The sequence below is a fragment of the Amblyomma mixtum genome, chromosome 2 (assembly GCF_055824585.1).
Source record: "Amblyomma mixtum isolate Tamu chromosome 2, ASM5582458v1, whole genome shotgun sequence".
Taxonomy (NCBI): Eukaryota; Metazoa; Arthropoda; class Arachnida; order Ixodida; family Ixodidae; genus Amblyomma; species Amblyomma mixtum.
Genome location: NC_143013.1, coordinates 133,968,928 through 133,991,927, shown reverse-complemented (window position 1 = coordinate 133,991,927; position 23,000 = coordinate 133,968,928). Strand labels below are relative to the sequence as shown.

Genomic DNA, 23,000 nt, shown 5'->3' with positions numbered 1-23,000 from the left:
TTTTTCGGACATTAGTGCGGGACAAAAAAAAAAAAAGAAAACAGTACGGAACAAGAAAACACACTTACTAAAGCGAACACTGCTTGTTGTTAGTCTTCGATTAAACATTGAGATCGGAAGCGGGCGGAGCGGGTGAGAGAACAAACGCGCTTTAATGATATCATAGTTGAAATCAAGAGGAAGAAGTGGGCTTGGGCAGGGCATGTAATGCGAAGGCAAGATAACCGCTGGTCCTTAAGGGTGAATTCCAAGAGAAGGCAAGCCTATCAGGGGGTGGCAGAAAATTGGGTGGGCGGATGAGATTAAGAGATTTGCGGGAATATGGTGGCCGCGGCTGGCGAAGGACAGGGTTAATTGGAGAGACATGGGAGAAGCCTTTGCCCTGCAGTGGGCGTAGTCAGGCTGATGATGATGATGATGATGATGAAACATTGAGCTGGCCCTGCCTGGAAGCTCTATTGACAAGTACAGAGTACTACAAGTAACTTCGATGTCAGAAGTAACAAAACTAAGGTGAAGGAGCAGGCTTTAAGCCAGGACCAAATGCGAGTGGGATGAAATTGGGCTATAACACGTATCACCGGCCAGTGAAGTGGTTCTCATCGAGTAACGGAGGCGGAGGGTGCAACTTGAAGTCATAGGCAGTGGGTGTAAACAGTTACGGCAAGTCGGCTACGCAGTTGACCTAAAGCGAACGCCAGCGCTATTCAAATTCCGCGCGTGGATTCCAAGTCACGTGACAGAAGGAAAGAACCGCCTCTTGCGATCGAAACCATGGCAACAGAACACCGCCTCCGACGCCGCACGCTGCGCCGGTGAGCCCTACCGCCGGTTCAGGAGACCCGCGGTGCGATTTAGTGGCTCCTTGAATCAAACGTCAAAGCGCGGTACAACGTGGGTAGTGTGAAGGGACTTCTTGGCCTTGCAAGCATTTAATAGCACTCAGCTGCGTGCATAATTTTGCTTGGTACAGTACGTCGGTTATCGTCCGTCAGTCATAGTGCGCTGACTTGAGGATCTCTCCATAGAGAAAGATGATCTCGCTATGAACTTTTGTTTTCAACGCTGGGAATGAAGATCGCCGAAGCCCTTCGAGTGCTCGACGTGGACATGTTCTCCTGTTGTCCGTGAGAATTCCACCGGCTCTTCGCGATGGACGACATCCGGGTGATGCTGAACTTCGACGTGCCCTGCGTGCAGCGCAAAGTGAGTTCCCGGCGCCTGCTCACGTGGCTTGCACCCCGCACGCTGAGCCCAGTCAGCGGCACCTTCAGCCTTTACGTGTCCACGATGGTTTCGCTGGGTTTCGTGCGCAGCTACAGCGACACACAGAACATTTATTTGCCTCCGCAAACGAGAATTGCCGGCAGTTTGGGACGTGCACTAAATTTCACCCTCCTTGCTGTCCGGTTTTGTGAAGGCAAATAATTCTGGAGAGCCGCTCGCTGTTACTATTTCAGGGCACGTTTGTCAGACTGTTGTGCAACATAAGTACCGACCACAGGAGCTCTTCCGCACAAAATTATTTTAGCCTACGTGACGAAGTTTGTGCCAGCCTGCGAGAACGGCTGGATCAGCTGACGTCTTCCTCGTAGCGGAGTGTGGAACCTTTTTAACATGTGGCCCATGGATTGCCGGAAATTGAGGCTGCAAACGATTTCTTATTTTGCGCCGAATGTCATTTAACTCGTTACTGACAATCGTATGAATCGTCAGATTGAAAATCTTGCGGAAAAGGGCGATGCAACGCGCTGGGCGACACTGTCATCCAGTCTGTTGCTTCTCGGTGTTCCGTCTCATTTTCTAGCTGACGTTTTATACGATGAGTACCAACAGGCTCACTTCCTTGTTTCCATGCCTAGGTTCTTTTGGTTTGGTTGCAAAAGCAGGCTATTGTCTTTGCAAAAAACCCTTCTCTCGCCAGCTGACCATGCTTTTGCAAGCGTGTAGGTTTAGAGGTGCCTGGTACACAGCTGGAAATTTTCTGCAAACTAGGAACCATAAATTTACGGCTCATTTTACTCATTTACAAGTTACCCTTCCAGCTGTTCTGAACTGACGGTTTGTTTCAACAAATTAGGGAACTACGTTTTGTAGGAATGTTGTGAAGTCATGGTTGGCTTCATACTTCAGATTCGTGCCAGCAATAAACCTTAGTTGAACAGTTTCGAAAGGAGGTTATAGCACAGGCATGTCAGTAGCAAAAGCACAATCAACAGAGCCCTTGTGCCATCTCTCCTGATTGTGCGTGCTGTTTGTTTGCAATTATGTTGAATTGGACAAGTAACTAGCACAGTTTACCAAACGTTTAGTTAGGTGTAGTCTATGTTAGACTTTCTTGAAAGCGAACTAATTAATCTGAAATCTTCACTTCTTTACTTGTAGCCAGATTTCTTTTATGCACACAGAAAGACGACACAATAAGACAAGGTAGACAGGACGGAGTGCAAACTTTCAACTGTTTTATTCCGGAAAAAGTACATGACATTTATACCAAAAAGAATGGATAGTCATCAGTGCCACGTGCAAGCCAAAACCCGGGAAAAGCACATAGGAAGGGCACAGGTGACTCACCTCTTATGCAAAAAAAGGCAAAATCTTTATCATATATTGTCACAGATGGTGCACTGACACATGAACTACCGCTTTTCCTTATATGGTAGGCCTCAGCCAATTCTCGCGCAAGCGTGTCAGTGCTCCTGCACAAGATGTTGGTGCCTTGGAGCGTTGCATCACACAGTTTTTGTGCTTTCAGTTTTTTGTCATTATCTTTTCCACACTCACTGATGTGCGCCGGCAGGTGCGAACCTGCCGGCGCACATCCTTGTCTTATTGTGTCGTCTTTCTGTGCGCATAAAAGAAATCTGAGTATGAACCAACTAGCCCCACAACGTATATTACTGGTTTACTTGTAGCGTCCATTCATTTGTTCAGTGCTTTCAAAATAGCTTTGTCAATGTGAGTCAAGTGCAGGTGCAAGAATTACTATTGGATACGAGTGCAGTGCTTATGGCATGCACTTGGCAAGATTGCGCAAGCGTCATGCTTTGGTACACAACAATGATATTCACCATTGTCTTGGTCTAGCTTTTCCAGGTACGAAAAGTCACGCACATGCATGGCAGAGTGTTGTTTTGAGACCCAGGCCACTCACAGGTGATGGCAGTGCATTATGTAGTGCACTTTCCATGCACTTTAGTTAGGTGTGTGGAGTGCTACGCAGCGTCTTCTCCTGTGTAGGGGGGTCAGTCTGCACTGAGCCTTATGCCGTAGTGCATTTGGAGCTGTATTTTGGGCTTCACTTACACTGTTGGCAGCACAGGCCTGGCTCATCCAAATTTAGCCACGATATGTTACTCTTGATGTGCTGGTCGTCACCAAATCGATAGATAAATTTATTGATTGGAAGCGCCAAGAGGTTGGCTGGAAGGGTGAATATCTGCCCTGCTGCTTTGCGCTGGGGAATGGGAAGAGGAGAAAAAATAGAGTCGTGATGAGTGACTGTGTGGTGAGAAGGGAGAGGAAAATATGTGCACTCACATTTGATGGCATCAGAATCATGAGTCATGGCCCGTGTAGCTCATGAAACATGAAAACGCTCGCATTTTCTCGAGAGATTTGCAACTCTCTGGCCAAGCGTCTTGCATCAAGTCTTCAGAGAGTAGTATGCCTAGTATATGTGGGTGAAAGACCCACATTGGCCATTTCCTCGAAGCGTTTTGATAACAGGCTGGTTGCTAAATAATTTGCAGTACCGGTATGGAAAACTTTTCTGTCGGTTCTATTCTTGCCAGGGAAGTTAGACATCGAAAATTTGCAAAGACACGAGCGTGCATAACATGCTAGCAATATGGCAACAAAACCAAGCTAACGAGGTGAAAAGCTAAGACGTTATGATACAATGAAGCATTGGTTGGAGATCTAAGTCATCCTTAGTCAAGAAAATAAATGGGAGTCTTACCCCCTGTGTGCGGGCCTTTTATGTTGAAAACTGAAGCGATCTCATGAGTGTGCAGGTTGCATTGCCTGGTCTTGAGTGTAGCACTGATGAAAGGAGGAATGCAGATGTTGATGTGCATTGCTAATGAGCCGCTGTGGTGGCTCAGTGGGACCCCAAAGATGTGGGTTCGATGCTGGCTGTGGCGGTCACATTTAGGTGGAGGCGAAATGCTAGAGGCCCATGTACTGTGCGATGGCAGTTCCCCAGGTGGTCGAAATTTCTGGAGCCCTTCACTACGGTGTCCCTCATAGCATGAGCTGAGCCTCTTTGGGACATTAAGCCCCATAAAATCAGACAATGCATTTCTAATGCTCGCAGACGAGGCCAGCCTGTCAAATTGTCTGAAAAAACTTTGCTGCATAATGTAAGCGCATGATTGTGGTGATGGTGGAAAAAAAGACACACATGCTGTCTCAAGCCATTCTGTGAAAGCTTGAACCATGTAGGTTTAATATTTAATCATGGCTTAACCAACGAATGTGTCTCGATTAAGACCATGTGTTAAATGATGGAACTAAAGTGTGTCCTGGCTTGGTGCTTTATTATTATTGTTATTTTTTTGCAACGCCTCTTTCATGTGGGAAGTTCAGGAGACGAGTGCAACTTGTTCTGTGCCGGTGTTTGGTCAGCATGTTGGCAGTGTTGTTCATGTGCACTGCTCGGGTTGCTGCATTACCTGGGTGTCATCTGTGTGCATGTGTTCTGTAGAGCACACTGGGAACTTGGACCAGGATCAGCTAGTCAGGGGCATTTTCATCACAGTCTTCCTCTGCACACTGTCCATCATCATCATTGCGTTTTTGAGTGTACATCCACGAAGACGTGAAACGAAGGTGTTCAAATACAGCTTTTTTTGTATCATCATCAACCTGACTACTCCTACTGCAGGGCAAAGCCATCTCCCATGTCTCTCCAATTAACCCTGTGGTTTCCGAAGAGGTGACGTGGCTTTGAAATAAAAAAAAGTTTTTTTTTTTTTAATGATTATATCTGCTTGCATCCTTAGTTTCTTGTGCTGTCTGGAAAGTTTCATGGCTGAAATTGACAGGGTAGTAGTCTAAAAAAATTGTTTTGTGAACTGCAGAGGTGTGCATTGCGGGCAAATGGTTCAATAATGGCCATTTTTGTCACGTTACAATCTGCCTAGGTACTCAGCTAAGCAGATTTCCTTGCGACTGTTTTAGCTATCTCTACCTCATTTTGTTGTGTTGCACTCCTAGAACCGTTGTGCAGGTCAAGACATTTTTGTCTTTCAAGTTGTGAATTTTAAATTTCTTGTACAAAATTTTCTTTTCACTCTAGATATGTTATGGGACACTGTATTGCAAAAAAATTCAAAACCAAAATTGGTGCTTCCCCCCCAAAAAAATTCCAAAAATGTCTTGACTTGTAGCATGCCAGTAGAAACACAATGAATGTTAAATCAGAGTTCTGCCACATTTTCTTAATTCTCCAGCCTTGCCTGGAGATGTAGGGGAAAATATGTACATTAGAAAACAATTTGCTGGAGATGAAGCAGTGAGCTTTTGTGAGAGTAGTCATAAAATTATTTCAGTGTGTTTGAAGACTTTGTAAGTACATCAAGAAAGAAAAAAATTTTTTGCCTAAAGGTGCACTGAAGAGTAATCTGAAGTCGTATTTTTACCGCTGGAACTCTATCTACACGTTCCCAGCGTTCTTAGAAACTTCGAATTATTACCCTGTGCGGCCAATTTCTCTAATTTCAATCGGCTTAAAGTCGGGCTCCCATCTTTTTTTGTTTCAATTCCCCGCAAACGGCGGGAGGAGTCGACCAGCCTTTCACCCAGTCCCGTGGCGGCTTGCCGCTCTGCCATCAGCGGAGTGATACGCAGTGATCGGCGAAAGCAAAGAGTCCACGTGTATCTTTATTTCCGTGGGCCTAATTTGCAGCTATGTAGTCTCTGACTAGACCTATTTATTCACGGAAACCTAAAAGAAACAAAATAAAAGCGAAAGCAAAGCCGCCACACGACTGCCTGAAAGGCACTCCACGAGTTGGTTGACTCCTCCCACAGTATGCGGGGAATTAAAAAAAAAAGCGGGAGCCAGACGTCAATCCAATTTAATTAAGGAAATCAGCCGCACAGGGCAATAAATCGAAGTTTCTAAGAATGCTCGGAGCATGTAGATTGAGTTCCCGTGGCAAAAAGATGAGTTCAGATTCCCCTTCAGTGCACCTTTAAAGCTGCGTCCCCCCTTGAACAGCAAGTATGCTTGTTGAAGGGTCACTGACACTGGGCAGTTCTCTGTGCTGTGCAGTAGTTACCACTTGAGTTCGTTTCGCAACTTCCGCAGTGTTTTGCATGGGTGTAGTAGTCGCTGGGAGGGGGCGTGTGCCAGGGTGTGTTTCAGTTGGCATGGCTTGGCGAATGCAGGCGGCACACAAGCTGCTCCAGCAGATTGGCCGCCAGCTGAAACCAGGAGACCCCCCATTGTCGGCAGAGGCTGCTAAGGTGAGCTTTGCACGTGCAGGGCTGGCCTGCCCTCTGGAATCGGACAACGAAGAGATGCTGACAGTCAGTGTTGAGAAGGGAAGCATCGCAGCATGGGGCAGGGGAGCTAGGTGCAGAAGCAGAAAGTACACTGTTGTAGGCAAAAGTGGTGCTCACCACGAGTGTTGGGCGACTCGCTGCCTTTTGTGGCACCTTTTGGCATTTTACCAGGTAGCAGCACCACACACAGGTCTAAGTGAACAAAGTCTAAATAAAATGTAGATAAAACGACTAATGATTATCCTTGACCCAGTGACTCAGTGGCTATGGCGCTCGGCTGCTGACCTGAAAGACACAGGTTCGATCCTGGCCGCGGCGGTCGAATTTCTTTGGAGGCGAAATTCTAGAGGCCCGTGTACTGTGCGATGTCAGTGCACGTTAAAGAACCCCAGGTGGTCGAAATTATTTGCAGCGTGCTCCACTACGGCGTTCCCCATAGCCTGAGTCGCTTTGGGACGTTAAACCCTGATAAACCAAACCAAACAGGTTTCTGTGAAACTCTCAATTCCAAGGATTTTGGGGCAATAAGAGCAAAAATTGTCAATCTATGCCTACACCTTCATAGACAGGGCCAGCTATGAGTCATGCTGTGGTGCGCTTCTTGTAGTACTTGTAAAATAAGGTATCCTACATTCTCAAGATTTGAGCTGCAGAGTTCAGTTTTTCACGTGAAGAAAACTTTTTGCCAATGCGTGTAATCTTTCTTTCTTCCTGAGAAAGCTTCTGATGGCTTGTGCGATGTAAAACTTGAAATGGAAGCCTGATTAAAGTGAAGCTAGATAAAACATGTTTATTTAACTTCATTCTGGCATCAGTGTGGTGGTTTAAATAGGTGGTAGTCACTGTTAACATTTGTACCAGAATAAACACACGGGTACGTAGGAGACAAAGCAGTACACAAGCATTGGTTCTACTAAGCGTTTCATTTGACACGCAAATGGTTTTGAACAGAAAACATGGTGGAAAGAAGGAGAGGCTGTTAACACTGCAATTTCAAAACTCAATCCAGGCCACTGGAAAAAAAACTTGAGTTGGGGGGCCGCTCTAGCCAGATTTCAAAATAAAATGCGGTAGTATTTGTAAGTTGGCCCATACCCCAAAATCTTAGAGGAGCTTGTGAATTTTGGAAGTAAGCTAATCCCAGAAAATGAATTAAGGCAGTTTAGTGGGGATTAGTACGTGGATAAATGTGGATTATTGGCTGTATTAAGGTGGGTTACTGGTTAGGGTTAGTATAATCCTATATAATGATTAATGGAGAGAGAGAGAGAGAAATAGATGAAAAGGCAGGGAGGTTAACCAGGCAATGCCCAGTAGGCTACCCTACACTTGGGGAGGGGAACAGAGGGGAAAAAAAGGAAAAAGAGTGGCAATGAAATGAGCTTTTCAAGTGCCCATCGACCACTCCATCATTGTAGTCGTCAGATTTTCAAGTTTTACAGTGCTGATGACGTCACGAGCCCCCTCGACCAGTCAGAGAATCCCAGTGTTCTCTGCATGACGACAGCCTAATTGTGCCTCGTGTGTTGTGCCCTGGTTGGTGCAGGGCGGCGTCCTCCCCCGGGAGGTGGAGCTGTTGGTGGAGCAGAGTGGGGAGCAGGCCGAGTGCTGTGAGGCCCTGGTCTCCCTGGTGGTGGGGGGTCAGCTGGAGTGGCGCTACGCCCTGGGGCAGCTGCTGGGAGCCTGCACGGCCGCCACCCGGTCAGTGCTGCAGGCTGAGTTAGAGGAGAGGGATTGCTGCGCTCCCTGATTGGGAGTCCCCTGCTGAAGCTAAAGAAATGGCCACAAGAAGTGGCATTCTTCATCACTTGTTCTCTCTTTGTGTGGCTGATGCACTGGCAGTAGGATACGTCCAAGGTTTTTACTTCACTGCTTACACAATAACACTGGGAATCTTGGGAGTCCCCTGCTGATATAAGTGAAACAGCGCGAAAGAAGAAGCCCAAAGGCAAAACGAAGAAGGGACAGGAAAGAGCGCTTAACTGACAACTGAATTTTATTGAGCAAAACTCGTACGATATATAGGAAAGAAGTGGCAAAGGTAAACAGATGCAGTCAACGTCATATGATGTAAAGGACCATAGAAGTGATAAAAAGCATAACAGGGTGATGAAGCTAAAGAAATGGACACAAGTGGCATTCTTCATCGCTTGTTCTCTCTTTGTGTGACTGATGCACTGGCGGTAGGCTACGTCCTAGTTTTTAATAAGGGAGAAATTACTCATTGACATCCACCTACGCGCAGCCACACGGCTACAGAGGAAAGCTATACAGCTCTCTCAGAAACTTCGCAGTTAAAAATTCGTCCTGGTCTGGGGTTCGAACCCGAGACCACCGCTTCACCGGAGCAGTCGCTCTACCAATTGAGCTAACCGGGGCGGCAAGCTTATGGTAGGGTGAGAGCGAATTGATCAATAACTCGAAGTGGGAACAGTGTTGGTTCTACACCACTTTGGGGGATTCCCCTAAACATTTAACCATCCTAGTTTTACTTCACTGCACACGCGATAACGCTGGGAAGTTGCACAGAGGTTCGTGCATGGCGTGTCAGTGCACTGCTGGCCCACATATGTGGTTGATGCAGTAAATCTGCATCACATGTCATGGATGCTTTTGCTTGTCAGCCACATTTCTTACACTTTGGTGACTCTACGCTGGACTGCTTTGGTTATAATTAAGTGCTTGTTTTGCAGATGGAGTTTGCATTGCAAAGTATGGCCAGTGAAAGATATAGAAGTCTCTTAGTCTACAATCAGTACGCTGGCAATGTCACTCCTTCACTTGTCTCAAAACTCCCTTGTCTCAAAACTCTTTATGGCTTTGACCTAGCTGACAAAGGTTTACTTCCTGACCTGGGCTGTAGTTGTACATTGATTTATGTCTTGCTAATAAATGATAGGTGTAACATTAAGAGATCGGAAGCGGGCTAAGTGGGTGAGAGAACAAATGTGGGTTAATGACATCCTAGTCGAAATCAAGAGGAAGAAGTGGGTTTGGGCAGGGCATGTGATGCGAAGGCAAGATAACCGCTGGTCCTTAAGGGTAACGGAGTGGATTCCAAGAGAAGGCAAACGTAGCAGGGGACGGCAGAAAGTTAGGGGGATGGATGAGATTAAGAAATTTGCGGGAATACGGTGGCCGCAACTGGCGAAGGACAGGGTTAACTGGGGAGAGACATGGGAGAGGCCTTTGCCCTGCAGTGGGTGTAGTCAGGCTGATGGTGATGATGATGATGGAGCTTGAGGGGAGGGCAAGCAGACTGTCAAGATGGTGCATAACCTGGGCCTTTCTTTCTTGCTTGTGTTTTTTCACGTCGGTGCAGGCACCCGAGCGGAGCAGTGGCAGCCGTGGGTCGCCTGCTGACGCTGCACATGCAGGGGGAGCTCCAGGCGGGCCCCTACCACTGCCCCTTTGCCCTCAGGTGGGACCCCTTACAGTGGGTGTGGGGGGCATTTCACCTGGCAGGCAGGCAGACAGGCGTGTCGATGGAAAACAACTTGCACCCACAGATGGCAAATTACTCACCAATTTTTATTACTTCAACATTGCTTGCAGTATTGGGACCACTTTTGTTTTTGTTGTATGTTAATGATATTTCAATTGGCATACAGTCTTCATTCAGGATGTTTGCCGATGATAGTGTTGTTTACTGAGTAGTAAATTCCACTTCTGATTCGCAAGCCCTGCAAACTGATTTAGATACCATAGCAGACTGGTGTGTGCGTTGGGACATGTCCTTAAATATAAACAAAACTGTTCACGTCACCTTCACAAGAAAATGTGCTAATCATCCGTATAGGTATAGAATTCATGATTTTACTCTAAACATAAGCAAGTCATTTAAATATCTAGGCGTCTTTTTTTCATCGGACTTACAATGGAATAAGCACATTAATTGTATATTGCAGATAAAGCAGTATCACGTTTGGGTTTCCTACGGCGGAATTTTAGCCATTTACCAAGTAGCTTAAAAACACAGCTGTATTTCAGTCATGTACGCTCAATACTTGAATATGGATGTGTTTGCTGGGACCCACACTTATCTGAGTGTGTAGGCAAATTAGAGAAAATTCAGAATAGGGCTGTTAGATTTGTTCTTGGTAATTATAATCGCCAGGTTGGTATGACCGAAAGCAAACGAAAACTTAAATGGGAGGAGTTGAAGGACCGTAGAAGGTACATCAGACTGAAATTTTTCCTTGAGATTTATTATTCGAAAACTGCCACAAACCGCGAACATTATACCCAGGCACCTCATTATTTCTCAAAGCGACTGGACCACTGCTTGAAGGTCAGGGAATTTTCTTGAAAGTTTGACGTCTTGCGTTATTCTTTTTTTGTTAGAACTGTTCGAGACTGGAACAGTTTGCCATCGAGCATTGTATGTATCATCTAATGATGCATTTTTCCATGCACTGCAATAATTATTTTATACCTCTAATGAAGTCTGTACCCCCCCCCTTCTGTAATGCCCTGCAGGGCGGTACAGGTAACTAATAAATAAATAAATAAATACTTTAATGCATCTGTTTTCCTTCACTCTGATTTGCTTGAAAGTGTAATGACTCGCCACTTTTTTCTATGGAGAATAAAGTTATTCTGTACACAAAATGTAAGATACTAGCGTTTGTGGAAAAGCATATGGTTTATGGTTTAGCAGTTTAACGCCCAGAGCGACATAGGTAATAAGGGACGCCATAGTGGCGGGCTGCGGATGGTTTTGGCCATCTGGGGTTGTTCAACATTCCTTGGTATCACATATTACACGTGTCTCTAGCATTTCGCCTTCATCTAAATGCGACTGCCTTAACCAGGATCGAACCCGTGTCTCTTGGCTCAGCAGCCGAGCACCATAAACACTGAGCCACCTCGGCGGCTCATAAGAAACATGAAAACATAATATAACCGCCAATGGGTCGGTTACAGCTGTTGTCCGTTTCACTAAATGCAGCCCCTCTGCGCCAGCAGGCATGGTCAGTTCGATCTTGATGCACTTCAAGCATGCCACCTGCCACACCTATAGTCAGCCATGATGAAGAGAGAAAAAAAAAAGAACACAGCATCAAACTAAGTGCATCATCATCATCATCATCATCAGCCTGATTACGCCCACTGCAGGGCAAGAGGCCTCTCCCATGTCTCTCCAATTAACCCTGTCCTTCGCCAGTTGCTGCCACCCGCAAACTTCTTTATCTCATCCGCCCACTTAACTTTCTGCCGCCCCCTGCTACACTTGCCTTCTCTTGGAATCCACTCCGTTACCCTTAAGGACTATCTTGCCTTCGCATTACATGCCCTGCCCAGGCCCATTTCTTCCTCTTGATTTCAACTAGGATGTCATTAACCCGCGTTTGTTCCCTCACCCACTCCGCCCTCTTCCTGTTTTCTAATGTTACACCTATCATTTTCCTTTCCATAGCTCGCTGCGTTGCCCTTAACTTAGGCTGAACCCTCTTTGTTAGCCTCCACGTTTCTGAACCATAGGACGAGGGCAACCAGGGTAGGGTTGCTCAGGTTAGTAGGCAAACTCAGTCTGCTTTTACGTGTAGTACTGGTTCCAAATTAGGAGAAGCTGGCTGCATCTCTCACAAAGGGAACACTGACTGAACCCCACATATTTGGCCGCACTGTCTTCTGCTTTCCAGCAGTTGTGGTGGCTTTGCATCGGTTCGTACATACCAGTGCATGCCTGCTTATGATTGGCCAATGGCAGTTGGCAAGCATTTCCTACCTTCTCTGTGGTGGTGCACATTGCCCACTTTTCAGGGAGTATATGCCTCTGGAGAAAGGTGGCACCATTGACGGTGCGTGACCAGGCAATGTGTGGTGGCATGTAGTGGAAGCCTCTTGCACTGTGTTTGCTCTCCTGCTAGAGATCTAGAGGGCTTAGACCCTTGGGTGCATGGGATAAGGCCCTGGGACCAACCAGAGTGCAGGATGATATTGTGGGAGAGTGAAAAGGTTCCTTGATTTCTGCCTAAATGAGAGACTGGAAATTTAAATTGAGGCTGAGAAGTGTGTATAAGCAAAAGAAATTTTTCTTCTGGGATGAATTCTTGGTATTGGAGAAGCAGTCCAACTGTGTGGCCTCTAATTGGTTCACGTACAGTACCCTGTGGTGCACTTGGCATCTGGCTTTCTGTGGCCATAGGTGGTGTCGCAGGCAGATGGAAAGCATGTGGTATGCTCTGCTGGGAACGACTGTCTCGGATAATGTGGAGTGGCGCCCAGTAGCACACGATGCACCCGAAGAACTTTCTCATTGCCCATGGGCTGCAGGTGCCTCTCAGCAGAGATAAGGTAGCTGCTCCTTACTTCCCCTTTTGGGGGCCAGGAATGAAGAAGGGTGTAGAAGAGCAAAAAATGCTGATGCTGTCCGTCTGCTTCTTCGGGGTAACTGAGTGGATTCCAAGAGAAGGCAAGCGTAGCAGCGGGCGGCAGAAAGTCAGGTGGGCGGATGAGATTAAGAAGTTTGCGGGGATACGGCAACTGGCGAAGGACAGGGTTAATTGGGGAGACATGGGAGAAGCCTTTGCCCTGCAGTGGGTGTAGTCAGGCTGATGATGATGGTGATGATATGTGTTCTTGACCCTCCCTGATCGCACCTTATTGGCACACCAACCTGGCACGGTGGCTTGGTGGCTTTAGAGTTCGTCTTTTCATCCCAAAGTCCCCGGATCAAATTCATGCTGTGACAGCTGTACTAACATGACAGCATTAACCCTTTCAGGCACCATTTTTCGTTTTAACTGAAATCAATTATTTTTTCACCTAAGTAGTATATTCAGGTCTCAAAGAAGGGAATTTGTTAGTTTTCAAACGTGAAAGACCAGCAGGTAAGTTTTTACAACGATATAGAGAATTCCGTACAAAGTGTCAGATTTGTTAGAAATAACAACATCCAAATGTTCTTGTGTGTCAGGTAAACACCCTAAAGATCGTGCAATCGCTTTGTGTTTCGAAGATTCACATTACACTCGAAATTGAGCAAAAACCATCGATGTTTTCACTTGCGGCAAAATCTGTCTGCACAAAAACGGCGGACAAAGTGCTACTTAGCGCACTCTTATGTGAAGTATTATTTACTGCATTCGCTACCTGGTACAAAAAAGCAACTTATTTGCAACATAGAAGGGTGCTCAATTTGACTGAAATAATGAAATCTCTGTTAAGTGCTCCAGTTTCTCAGAAAAAGCTGTAAGCTTTACGCAATTGTGTACAAAGCGCCTTAAAGGGTTAAGGAGCCTGTGTTGCAAAAAGCCGGCGTTGTCGTCGGCGTCGTTGACCATAAGTGAAAAATCCATGAAAAGTCCCCACAGAAGCAACCCAGATGTCTCTCCTAGGTGGCAGGTGGACTACCTAGGACATGAGACTTGGAGTGTCATCACAACCTGCCCATTGTGGCAAGTGGCAGTTCAGTGAATGACTGGTCGTAAGAGGTTGCTGGGGAACTGCACACCACTACGCCAGGAGTGGTGTGAGGACTCCCCGCAATCTATGAATGCAAAGTATTATTGACCTATTCCGCATACACGGGCATTAACCCATTAACGCTATTGCATCATACCCTTAAGGTGGAGCCTAAGTGTCCCCTTGAATTTTTTTTTGGTGGAGTTGAAAAGCAAAAGACGCCTGTATGCTGTGGGATGTAGGTGCACGTTAAAGAACCACCAGGCAGTCTAAATTAACCCGCAGTACTCGTCTAAATGATGTCTCTCATAGCTCATGTGTCGCTTGGGGACATTCAGTTTCAGTTTATACACTTTGGATGAGGGTTATACAGAACAGGGTGATAAAAGCATCTGGGCCCTTAGCAAACTGCTACTTCGGGCCCATGCAGTAAGTGCACAAAATAGCGCACCCAGGCGTCAACATAGGAAAGAAAAAAAAGAAGTGTACATTTTATATGCACAGGAGATGTTACACAAAACTACAGTCAACTGAAGCCAGCATTTGCAACCAATGACATGAAGGAAAAGACAACAGAGGACGTTCATTACAAACACTGAATAATACATAAATACAGAATCAAGAGTATTAGATCATTCTATACAAACCAAGTAATACACTTTTAAGTAGACTACATTTCTGCTAGAGATTGAAAGTTATTTTTGTAGATAACGTCCTTTACCAAGTGAGAGAAACTTGGGCTTCTTTTAACCATTACTGGAAGAGCATTCCACATTTTTGTACCAGTATATGTTAATAATCGCCTGCTGTATGTGTTGTAAACGGCGGGTAAGTTAAAATTATAATGATCCTCACTTCGTGTGTGCCTTTTTGGGGGTATAAAGATGGTGGAAGGAAACAGGTTATTGCTTGACAGAATTTTATGCACAGCACATTAAACCCTGCATGCACAGCCCTGCATGCATGGCCAGCACTTGAGTGTAGGAGTTTTCAGTTGTGGCACTGTCATGGCACACTTTATTCCAGCTGCAGCTATAAAAGGTGCGATGCCTGCATCATCTGGGCTGGAGCAGGGGGAACTGACGATGTAGTACATAAGTGGACAGAGAGCCCACAGTGGCCGATGCGAAGCCGGCTTGTGGAAAGGTGAGCCTCCTCTGTTGTGCAGGAGCCACCCGTTGGTGCTGGTGCTGCGTGAGCGGCCGGACTGCTGGGATGCAGTGCTGGAGGCCGCCCAGGAGGCCTTGTGCACCTGCTCAGGGTAGGCTGCACCGTTTACACTGTGGCCTGGCCAGGGCCAGTGTTCCCAGTGCACCCCCCCCCCTCCCCCCCGCAGCTCTGGTTCCGCTCTCAATTAGCCACTGTTGCATTTGTTGTACACGTGCAGTGCGGAATTTAGTGGTAGCAGAGAGAAGGAGTGTCACTTACCTTGCTGAACTTGCCAAGAAATGTTGTGTTGGTACTCATTATTGTTCGCACTTAAGAGCACCGAGGACAACTCCGTCCCATTATTATTCTCAGTAGAAGGCGTTTGTCTCGAAAAAAATGGATTGAAGAAATCGTCTCGCCGGTCGATTCGAACTTGTGATTTCCTTACGAGAGAGGACTGGTTGCCACCATTTTGAAGTGAATGGCAGTGTTATTAAAAGGAAGAAACAGCTCAAAGAAACACAGACACACGAAGACATGACACACACACGAGCGCTGACTCACAACTGAAATTTTATTCTGGTCGAAAGACGCTTAAATAGAGAACATGAGAGGGTGGGTAACAGATCTGGTGCAGCGATAACTGGCAATCAGCGTGGTCGTGTGACAAGATGGCAAAAAAACACAAGAGGGAACAAAAGAAAGTTATAAGCGATAAAAAGATGGTGCAAACGGCCACAAAATGGTGATCAGGTAGGTAGCATTAATGAAAAACAAAAAAACAATGAAAGAGTACCCAAAACAGCGGGGAATAGGCAGTGTTATGTAGCCCCTGGGATCTGTGCCGAAAAATGGTGTCAATGCACGTATTTTACTTATGAAATCAGCTGGTTATATCAAGACTGGCGTTTTGTTGGTCTTGTTTGTTGGTTGGTCTTTCCTACCTAATGAAAGTCCGTTTTTAGTGAGAATTGTCTTTTTTGCAATTAGAATGCAGTACCTTATCAGTGCAGGTCACCTTTTTTATGTCCTCACTGTCTCTGGGTCAGGCTATAGTCTGATGCAACTCAAGTCTGCAGTGAAGCTCCGCCCACATTCAGCCTCCGCGCGTAGAATTCCTGCACGACGAAAGAGTAGTCCGCTACTTATATGTTTCCTGTTACCTAAACAAGGAGCTTATCACAAGAAAAAGTTATGAGCTCTGGAATTTTGATACGTAGATTGTTTGATAAAATCACACATTAAAAAATTGATTTTGTTTACTGTTGTGGTTGGGCAGCGAACTAATACAGGGCACTGCGGACTGAGGCCCAGTGTTAGCAACTGCTGTTTGCTTAAGTTGTATTCTACTACAGACTTATAGGTTAATGTCATGCAATAGCAAATAAGCCATTTTTGTGGAAAACAAAGCTTTTGGAAGCCAAAAAATAGCGTAAAAGCAAAGTACACGTGGCACCACCACTTATGGATTTGTACAACGGGGATATGTGACTTATTTATGAGCTCCCTCGAGGAACGCAATTTTGCTGTCAGTGAACGATTAACACCAATTGTTACGTGATGGCAAGGTGATGAAAACAGGACTCCGTAATAGATGGCGATTGCATGATTTTTAATGGCGGCGGGCCTAGCGCGAGCGCTCCATGCTGCGTTTATGCCGACTTGGTCGTCTTCTAGCCCGTGTAAATATGAAAAGTGCAGCACAGCGAGCATAGTCAAGAATGTGAAGAGTGTCGTAACTAAAACAGTGCAATACAGACGAGGGAGAGAAACGTTAGACGCAAAACAAGTGCTGAATCTTTTGCCACGCATTCTGTGCACTGAAGCTTCATGTGGCTATTGTACGTAGGGAGTAACAATTGCAAGCTTTCCACGTTCATGGTCTGTTGGGATTGCTAGGCGGCCGGTGAAGGAGTTTCATTCTCACTTCATCTGTTGGATCAGCTACTTTTTGCAGGCAGCAGGCGTTATGACATCTCAAAGTGCTTCTTTATTTTTAATACGCACTCATGCAAACACGTGCATGCATGCACGCAATCAGCATGGGAAGAGCGATGCGAGCATGTGGTCTTCGATGCTTCTTGCACAGCGGAAAGGCGGATATGCTTTGAGGTGTGCTAAAAAAAATTAGCTGTGGTTTAACTACTTGTTGAATCTGGTTAGAGAGCGAAAGCTGTGACATGCGTTGAGTGTGTTCCGGACACTGGATAGGCAGCGCACCCACCCTGCCACCCTGGCAGGTGGCAGCTAATGGTTTGTGGCGAGAGTTTGCTCACCCAGTGAATGCTGCAGCCTATTGCAATCAACACTGTGGCCTACTGCAGCAGTGCTGCATGTCTGTTCTGCCACAACGTTGTCAGCGCTGATGCATGCAGCCCACTTCTCTCTAACCACCCCACGCACCTCAAAGCCTGATTCAGGTGTCCACTGACCCAGGGAGCCAGTTATGCGCACTTCCTTTTCTTAAAATCATCGGAGTATAAATACAACTCCAATGAACACAATGAGCGCTGACGGCCTATGGCTTCAGTGCCGTGTTTCTGCCTCAACGCTGTCACTGCCAATGCATGCAACGCATATGTCACTACCGCCACTGTGGTTGCCAACGGAGGCTCAGTCTCGCTTCCTCGCCGATGCAATGATGAAGGCAGGGAAAGTCGTGGCTAGAGGTGAGCACAACCGCGAATAATTAGGCCATTCTAATATATGCTTAGATCAAGTGAGCAGCCCGAGAATGGGGGTGCTCTGTTAACTACGCTGTTGACGCCGAAGAAAGCTTGGCTTAAAACTGTCATTCCATGATGCCAGGTGTTTTAGCTTAAACCTAAAAGCTAAAGCGACTAAGGTGACCACTGTCCCAGAGGGCCAGTTATGCCCCTTTCCCTTGCTTTCGAAGCTGCTGCAGCTCCCGCTATTGGTTTGGTAGCTTAAAGTGTGACTAAGGCATCCATTGTCCCAGGGGCCCAGTTATGCACATTCCTTTCCTTTGCTTTATCTGAGAGTCAAATGAAGGTGAAATCCACAAGCACGGTGACCTTGACTTTACGTGGCGTAGTGAAACTTTCGCTTCAACATCGGAGAAGTACCACATGCATGCACTGTCAACTCTTATTTGGGTCATCAAAGAATAACTTTCCCAGCTTGGGTCATCATACATGCGGTACCTGGGGCACCGAGACACAAGGCAGGATTTTAGCGCCTTTCATTTGAGAGACGCAACATGCAGCTAAATTGGTATTAATGGCATACGCTGTTCCGAGAGAAAAATGCCCAGCCATCTCCTTTACGTTTGTCAAGATCATGCATGCATTCCAGAACATACCCTGCTTTTTTTCTGCTTACGATTCACAGGAAGGAATTCGTGCATGCAGAAATTGCAATGACCACAGTGTCAGTTGTGTAGTTAGTCAACAAACACGAGATAATCAGTAGCATAGCGCTCTGTTTAGTGAGTAACGCACGTGCCATTTTCACTCAGATGTGGTGTTGAATGAAATACATCAGAGTGAAACTGCTGCTCAAATGCTTTTGAGGATCCCTCGAAGCCTCCGTGTACACTTCACGATGGCGCACCACAAAGAACCAAAGCCCACACGTTCCTGTCGTCATCCCTGATGTATGTGTGTGAGCATGATGAGCAGTTGGTTCTGCTGTCTGCAGCCACCCTCGTTAACTTCACTTAGTTTCTTTCACACCCACTTGAGGGGGCATGAAGGTCTTAAAAATTATTTTTCTATTTATCAACACATCGTGCTGAAACATAGTATGCAGGTATATCACAGAATGCTCATTTCATATGCATTTAGATGTCAAATATCTCACTTGGAAGGAAATATATGGCGAAATAACACATCCTAATTAGATGATTTCTTATGGGCCTTTGTGGTAATTTTACAATTAAAAAAGGTTTTTTGAAGAATAAGCAGATATTTCCAAAGGCCTACCGGACATCCTAAAGGTAAAAAAAAATGCCTGCAATGTAATTTGTTGTTCATAAATAAAAATGAAGTCAGAAAGAAAAAATTTGGCAGTAATTAGCCCTCACTTGATCTAATAGGTAATCCACCATGTTTAATGGGGGCTCTGAAACACCTTCCGAGGAGTGCGCATCAACTCTCTCAATCACTGCATTGTGTTCATGACAAAAACTCTCCTTCTTTTCTAATGTTCTTAATGACAAAAGTGGTATTCCGAAAGAGAAATACATACATGAGCCAAGCTACGTTTCTGCCCGCACCGACCACCCACTAAAAGTGCACGAGTACAATTCCCGAATTAACACATTCAAATATAGTTTTTTGCCACGGACAATACATGACTGGAACAGTCTGCCTGCACAAATTGCTGCTTCCCCTCCCACATCTTTTTACAATGCTTTGTAAAACTACCTTATAATATGATTGTATTAAGTTGAAATGACTGTTAGTATCACTGATAATATCAGTGTAGCAATAGGTATTATCCTGGTGAATTGTGTCCTAGTTTTGTGCTGCTAAAACAGTGCTGTGTTTTTGAATGTAATTTTCTCGGCGTCTGTCGTGAGCATTTTTCTTTCTGCGGCATTCTTTTCATTTTTTGCCTTTCCTCCCATAGTCCATGTGTTTTCTCAATATATTGCATCATTTGCCTCAATTACTGTGTTTCATCTGTTGCTTTTGGTCAAATAACTTAGGGAAATCCCCCAAGGTGGAGTAGATTTGTAATAAGGGAGTAATTGCTCAGTGACATCCACCTGAATCCAGCCATACGGCTACAAAGGAAAGCTATACGGCTTTCTCAGAAATTGATCAGTTATTGATCAGTCCGCTCTCGCCTTACCATAAGCTTGCCGTCCCGGTTAGCTCAGTTGGTAGAGTGACTGCTCCGGTGAAGTGGTGGCCCCGGGTTCGAACCCCGGACCAGGACGAATTTTTCTTTTAACTGCGAGGTTTCTGAGAAAGCTGTATAGCTTTCCTCTGTAGCCATATGGCTCCGCTCGGATGGATGTAAATGAGTAATTACTCCCTTATTATCTGTTGCTTTTATGATGTTTCCCCCTACAGCAGTGCCCCAGGGGGGGTGCTGTGGGTATTTTTGTGTAAGTAAATGTAAATAAATATAAATGGGCCGGTGCAGGCAGGAGGAGGCGCTGGTGGAGCTGCTGCGGCCGTTGTTGGTGCACTCCCTGGCTGGGCCCAGCCAGCCCCCTGAGCACCTGTCCCTGCGGCTGTGGCTGTGGCTGGCCCTGGCACAGCACTGGCCTCGATGGCTCAGGGCACTGCTGCCCTGGATGCCGGTGAGTGGGGCCACCCTTAGGCCTCAGGGGGACAAGAAACAAAACAAGTGACAGCTGCCTAGCCCATTTCCGTGCCAACCGTGTGGGCCCAGAACGCAAGCAGTTGGTCAGGTTCTGCACTGACCAAGCTGCAAGCTGATGCACAAGGGCTAAGCTGGGTGTGGGCCGGCTTGAGTCTGGCGGCGCAAAGATGCTTGCCACTCCGTGTGTCCCTCCTTGCAGTGGGCAGCAGTTTGCAAGTGGCGACTGGTGCGGTGCGCCGGCCAAGTTCTCGCACATCTGTCAGCTTAACAGCTAGCAGACTCCGTTCTGAGCAGGCGACGGTGCAGCTCGCAAAGATCGGTCATTTTTCAAATACCTGGCGTGACGTCATTTTGACGCCACATTCAAGTCCATATGATGCTGTCACCTCGGTCAACTATGGCTCAACAGGTCTCGCTAAGTCGCCATGTTGGGTTGACGACAGAAGCCTGTGATTGGCTGCTTAAGAGGGTTCACCTGTGGCAGTGTCCATAGGAAATACATGGGAACTTTCAGAAGCTATACCGTGTCTAAACATGGCTCGATTTTCATGAGGTTTGTGGCAGCGTTTTCGTCTTTAGTGAATAGAGGAAATGTTGCAGACAGATTTTATTGTTTAAGTTTCATTTTTTTACCAATTAGACGCAAAGTTCCGAAAAAATGGTGCGTTTAGATATGTCGAACTTTCATGTCATCTTGGGAAAAAACTAAGCCAAATATCAAAATTTCGTCCGCAACATTTCCTCCCTTTTTCTTTCTTGATTGTTAAGCCGCAATTTTTATCCATATCGAACCTAGTGTTTGTATTTTACAGGCTCTGAAAGTTGTGTATGTATTTTCTACGGTGATTTGAATTTCGCGCTAAAAATTTACTAGTGCGACGTGGCTCCACCTGGCGACAAATTATTTTGTCGCTACTACACTCTACCACCAACTTCTTGCTTGTCTGTGTTCGTGCGCACACTTTTTTTTTTTTAGAACCTGGACAAACGAACTTGATTTCTTTCTTTCCTTTTTTTCTTGCTTGGGCTGTATTTCGAAAGGATTCTGCTTTTCTTTTTTTCTGGAGCTTGTGGTGCGAAAAGGAAGCGGGATGCAAGGCCACACCCAAAAGCACCTCACCCCCCACCCACCCCTCCCGCAGCACACACAGTAAGGCATTGTTCGCACCAAAGCACACGTGAGTCGAGTTATCCGGTCAAAAACCGGTTACTTTGTTCACGTAAACGCGCCGAGTCGAGTCAAGAGATCGGCGGTTGACTCAACTCCACCCTGCCCCGATGTGCTTGTAAACGCTGCCGGGCCGAAAAAACGGAGGGGAGAGGATAAATGCAAACTTGTTTTTCACTTGTGCTGTTGCACTTCTGAAGCAGCGGTGGTGTGCCTTAATCTTGGCAGTGTTGTAGGCGTTACCGAAAAAAAGTAACTAAATACGTTACTCGTTACACTAAACAAAAAAAGAACGCGTTACCGCCCTACGTTACCCACAAAAAAAGGTAACGCGTTACCGTTACCGGAAAAAAAGTATCGCATGTTACTTTGCCGTTACTCCATGGCAATAAATTTTATTGAGTGCGTCTTCGCTGTAAGAACTCAAGATAACAATTTTATAAAGCTCACACTTCATTTAATTCCAACTTCACAAAGAAAACATAGCTGAACTCAACAAATTTACAGTAATTTTGGTGTGCTTCTGCCTACGAAATTATGCGGAAATTGTGTAGCAATAAAGAAATGCTTACATGTCATAGTTCTGGAAAAAATATAAACATAAACAATTTTTTTTACTTGAAGCTGCATAATTATCGCAAAAATGCGAGTGTTTACGTCAAGGTGTTCAAGGTCAGCTTCGCTCGCTTAGGACTCAATAACCTGAAACGTAGCTGCAGTTGCAGATAGAAACAGCAGGTTGACTGCAATCCCCTTTTCTGTGCTGTACCATTGTACTCTTTCGACGGCTCTCTTGGGGCCATCTTGAAGTAAACTGGTGACATTCATGAGTTTGCTCAGAAGAGGGAATGCGAGTGTGTCGCGTGGGAACGAGACCTTTTGGCTGGAAAACAAGCTTACGCAGAAACTGACGTACAGATTTCTACAAATGGTCCATTGGTGGCTCGGCATGCGTCCACTCTTTAGAGAGTTGTGGATGTGAGTGGTTTGGGGGTGAAGACAAGTGTGTGACTGCGTGTTCGTGCTTTTTTTTTTTAGTTAGAGTGTCGTCAAGAGCAGGTGTTTTTTGCCGTGCATGCGAGCCGCAACAATGGTCGTCGAGAACACCGGTACATTTTGTTTATTTGCAACATCATTTTCGGCGTTTTTTTTTTGAAAAAGGGGCGGAGGGGAACAATTGAAATAAAAAAGTAACTAGTAACGTGATACCTCACGTTACCGAAAAATGTTAACGTAAGTATGTGACCCGTTACAGTTCCGAAATGGTAACTACGTCGAACCCGGATATATCGAATTCGAAGGGGATCGGAAAATAGTTCGATATAGCGAAAATTCGATATACAGATATAGGCTAAAACTGCACTCCCGATCATAACAAATTGTGGCTTACCGTTTGGAACAGCCGCGAATCACATAGTATGGGCGCGCAATGTGAAAGCGCTTTATTTCGCGGAAAAAAAGA

General features: G+C 45.8%; 1 protein-coding gene across 1 annotated transcript in view; it reads left to right on the top strand.

The window, feature by feature from the left end:
• Positions 1-820: 820 nt before the first annotated feature.
• The window catches only part of LOC149360960 (focadhesin), a 156,642-nt gene continuing 134,462 nt past the window's right edge, over positions 821-23,000 (top strand). Inside the window, exons 1-6 of the mRNA XM_089572564.1 lie at positions 821-1,206; positions 6,397-6,474; positions 8,060-8,214; positions 9,836-9,934; positions 15,092-15,184; positions 20,188-20,347. Coding sequence (XP_089428690.1) covers positions 1,153-1,206; positions 6,397-6,474; positions 8,060-8,214; positions 9,836-9,934; positions 15,092-15,184; positions 20,188-20,347 — 639 coding nt within the window. The 5' untranslated portion in view covers positions 821-1,152. The remainder of the gene's footprint in view (positions 1,207-6,396; positions 6,475-8,059; positions 8,215-9,835; positions 9,935-15,091; positions 15,185-20,187; positions 20,348-23,000) is intronic.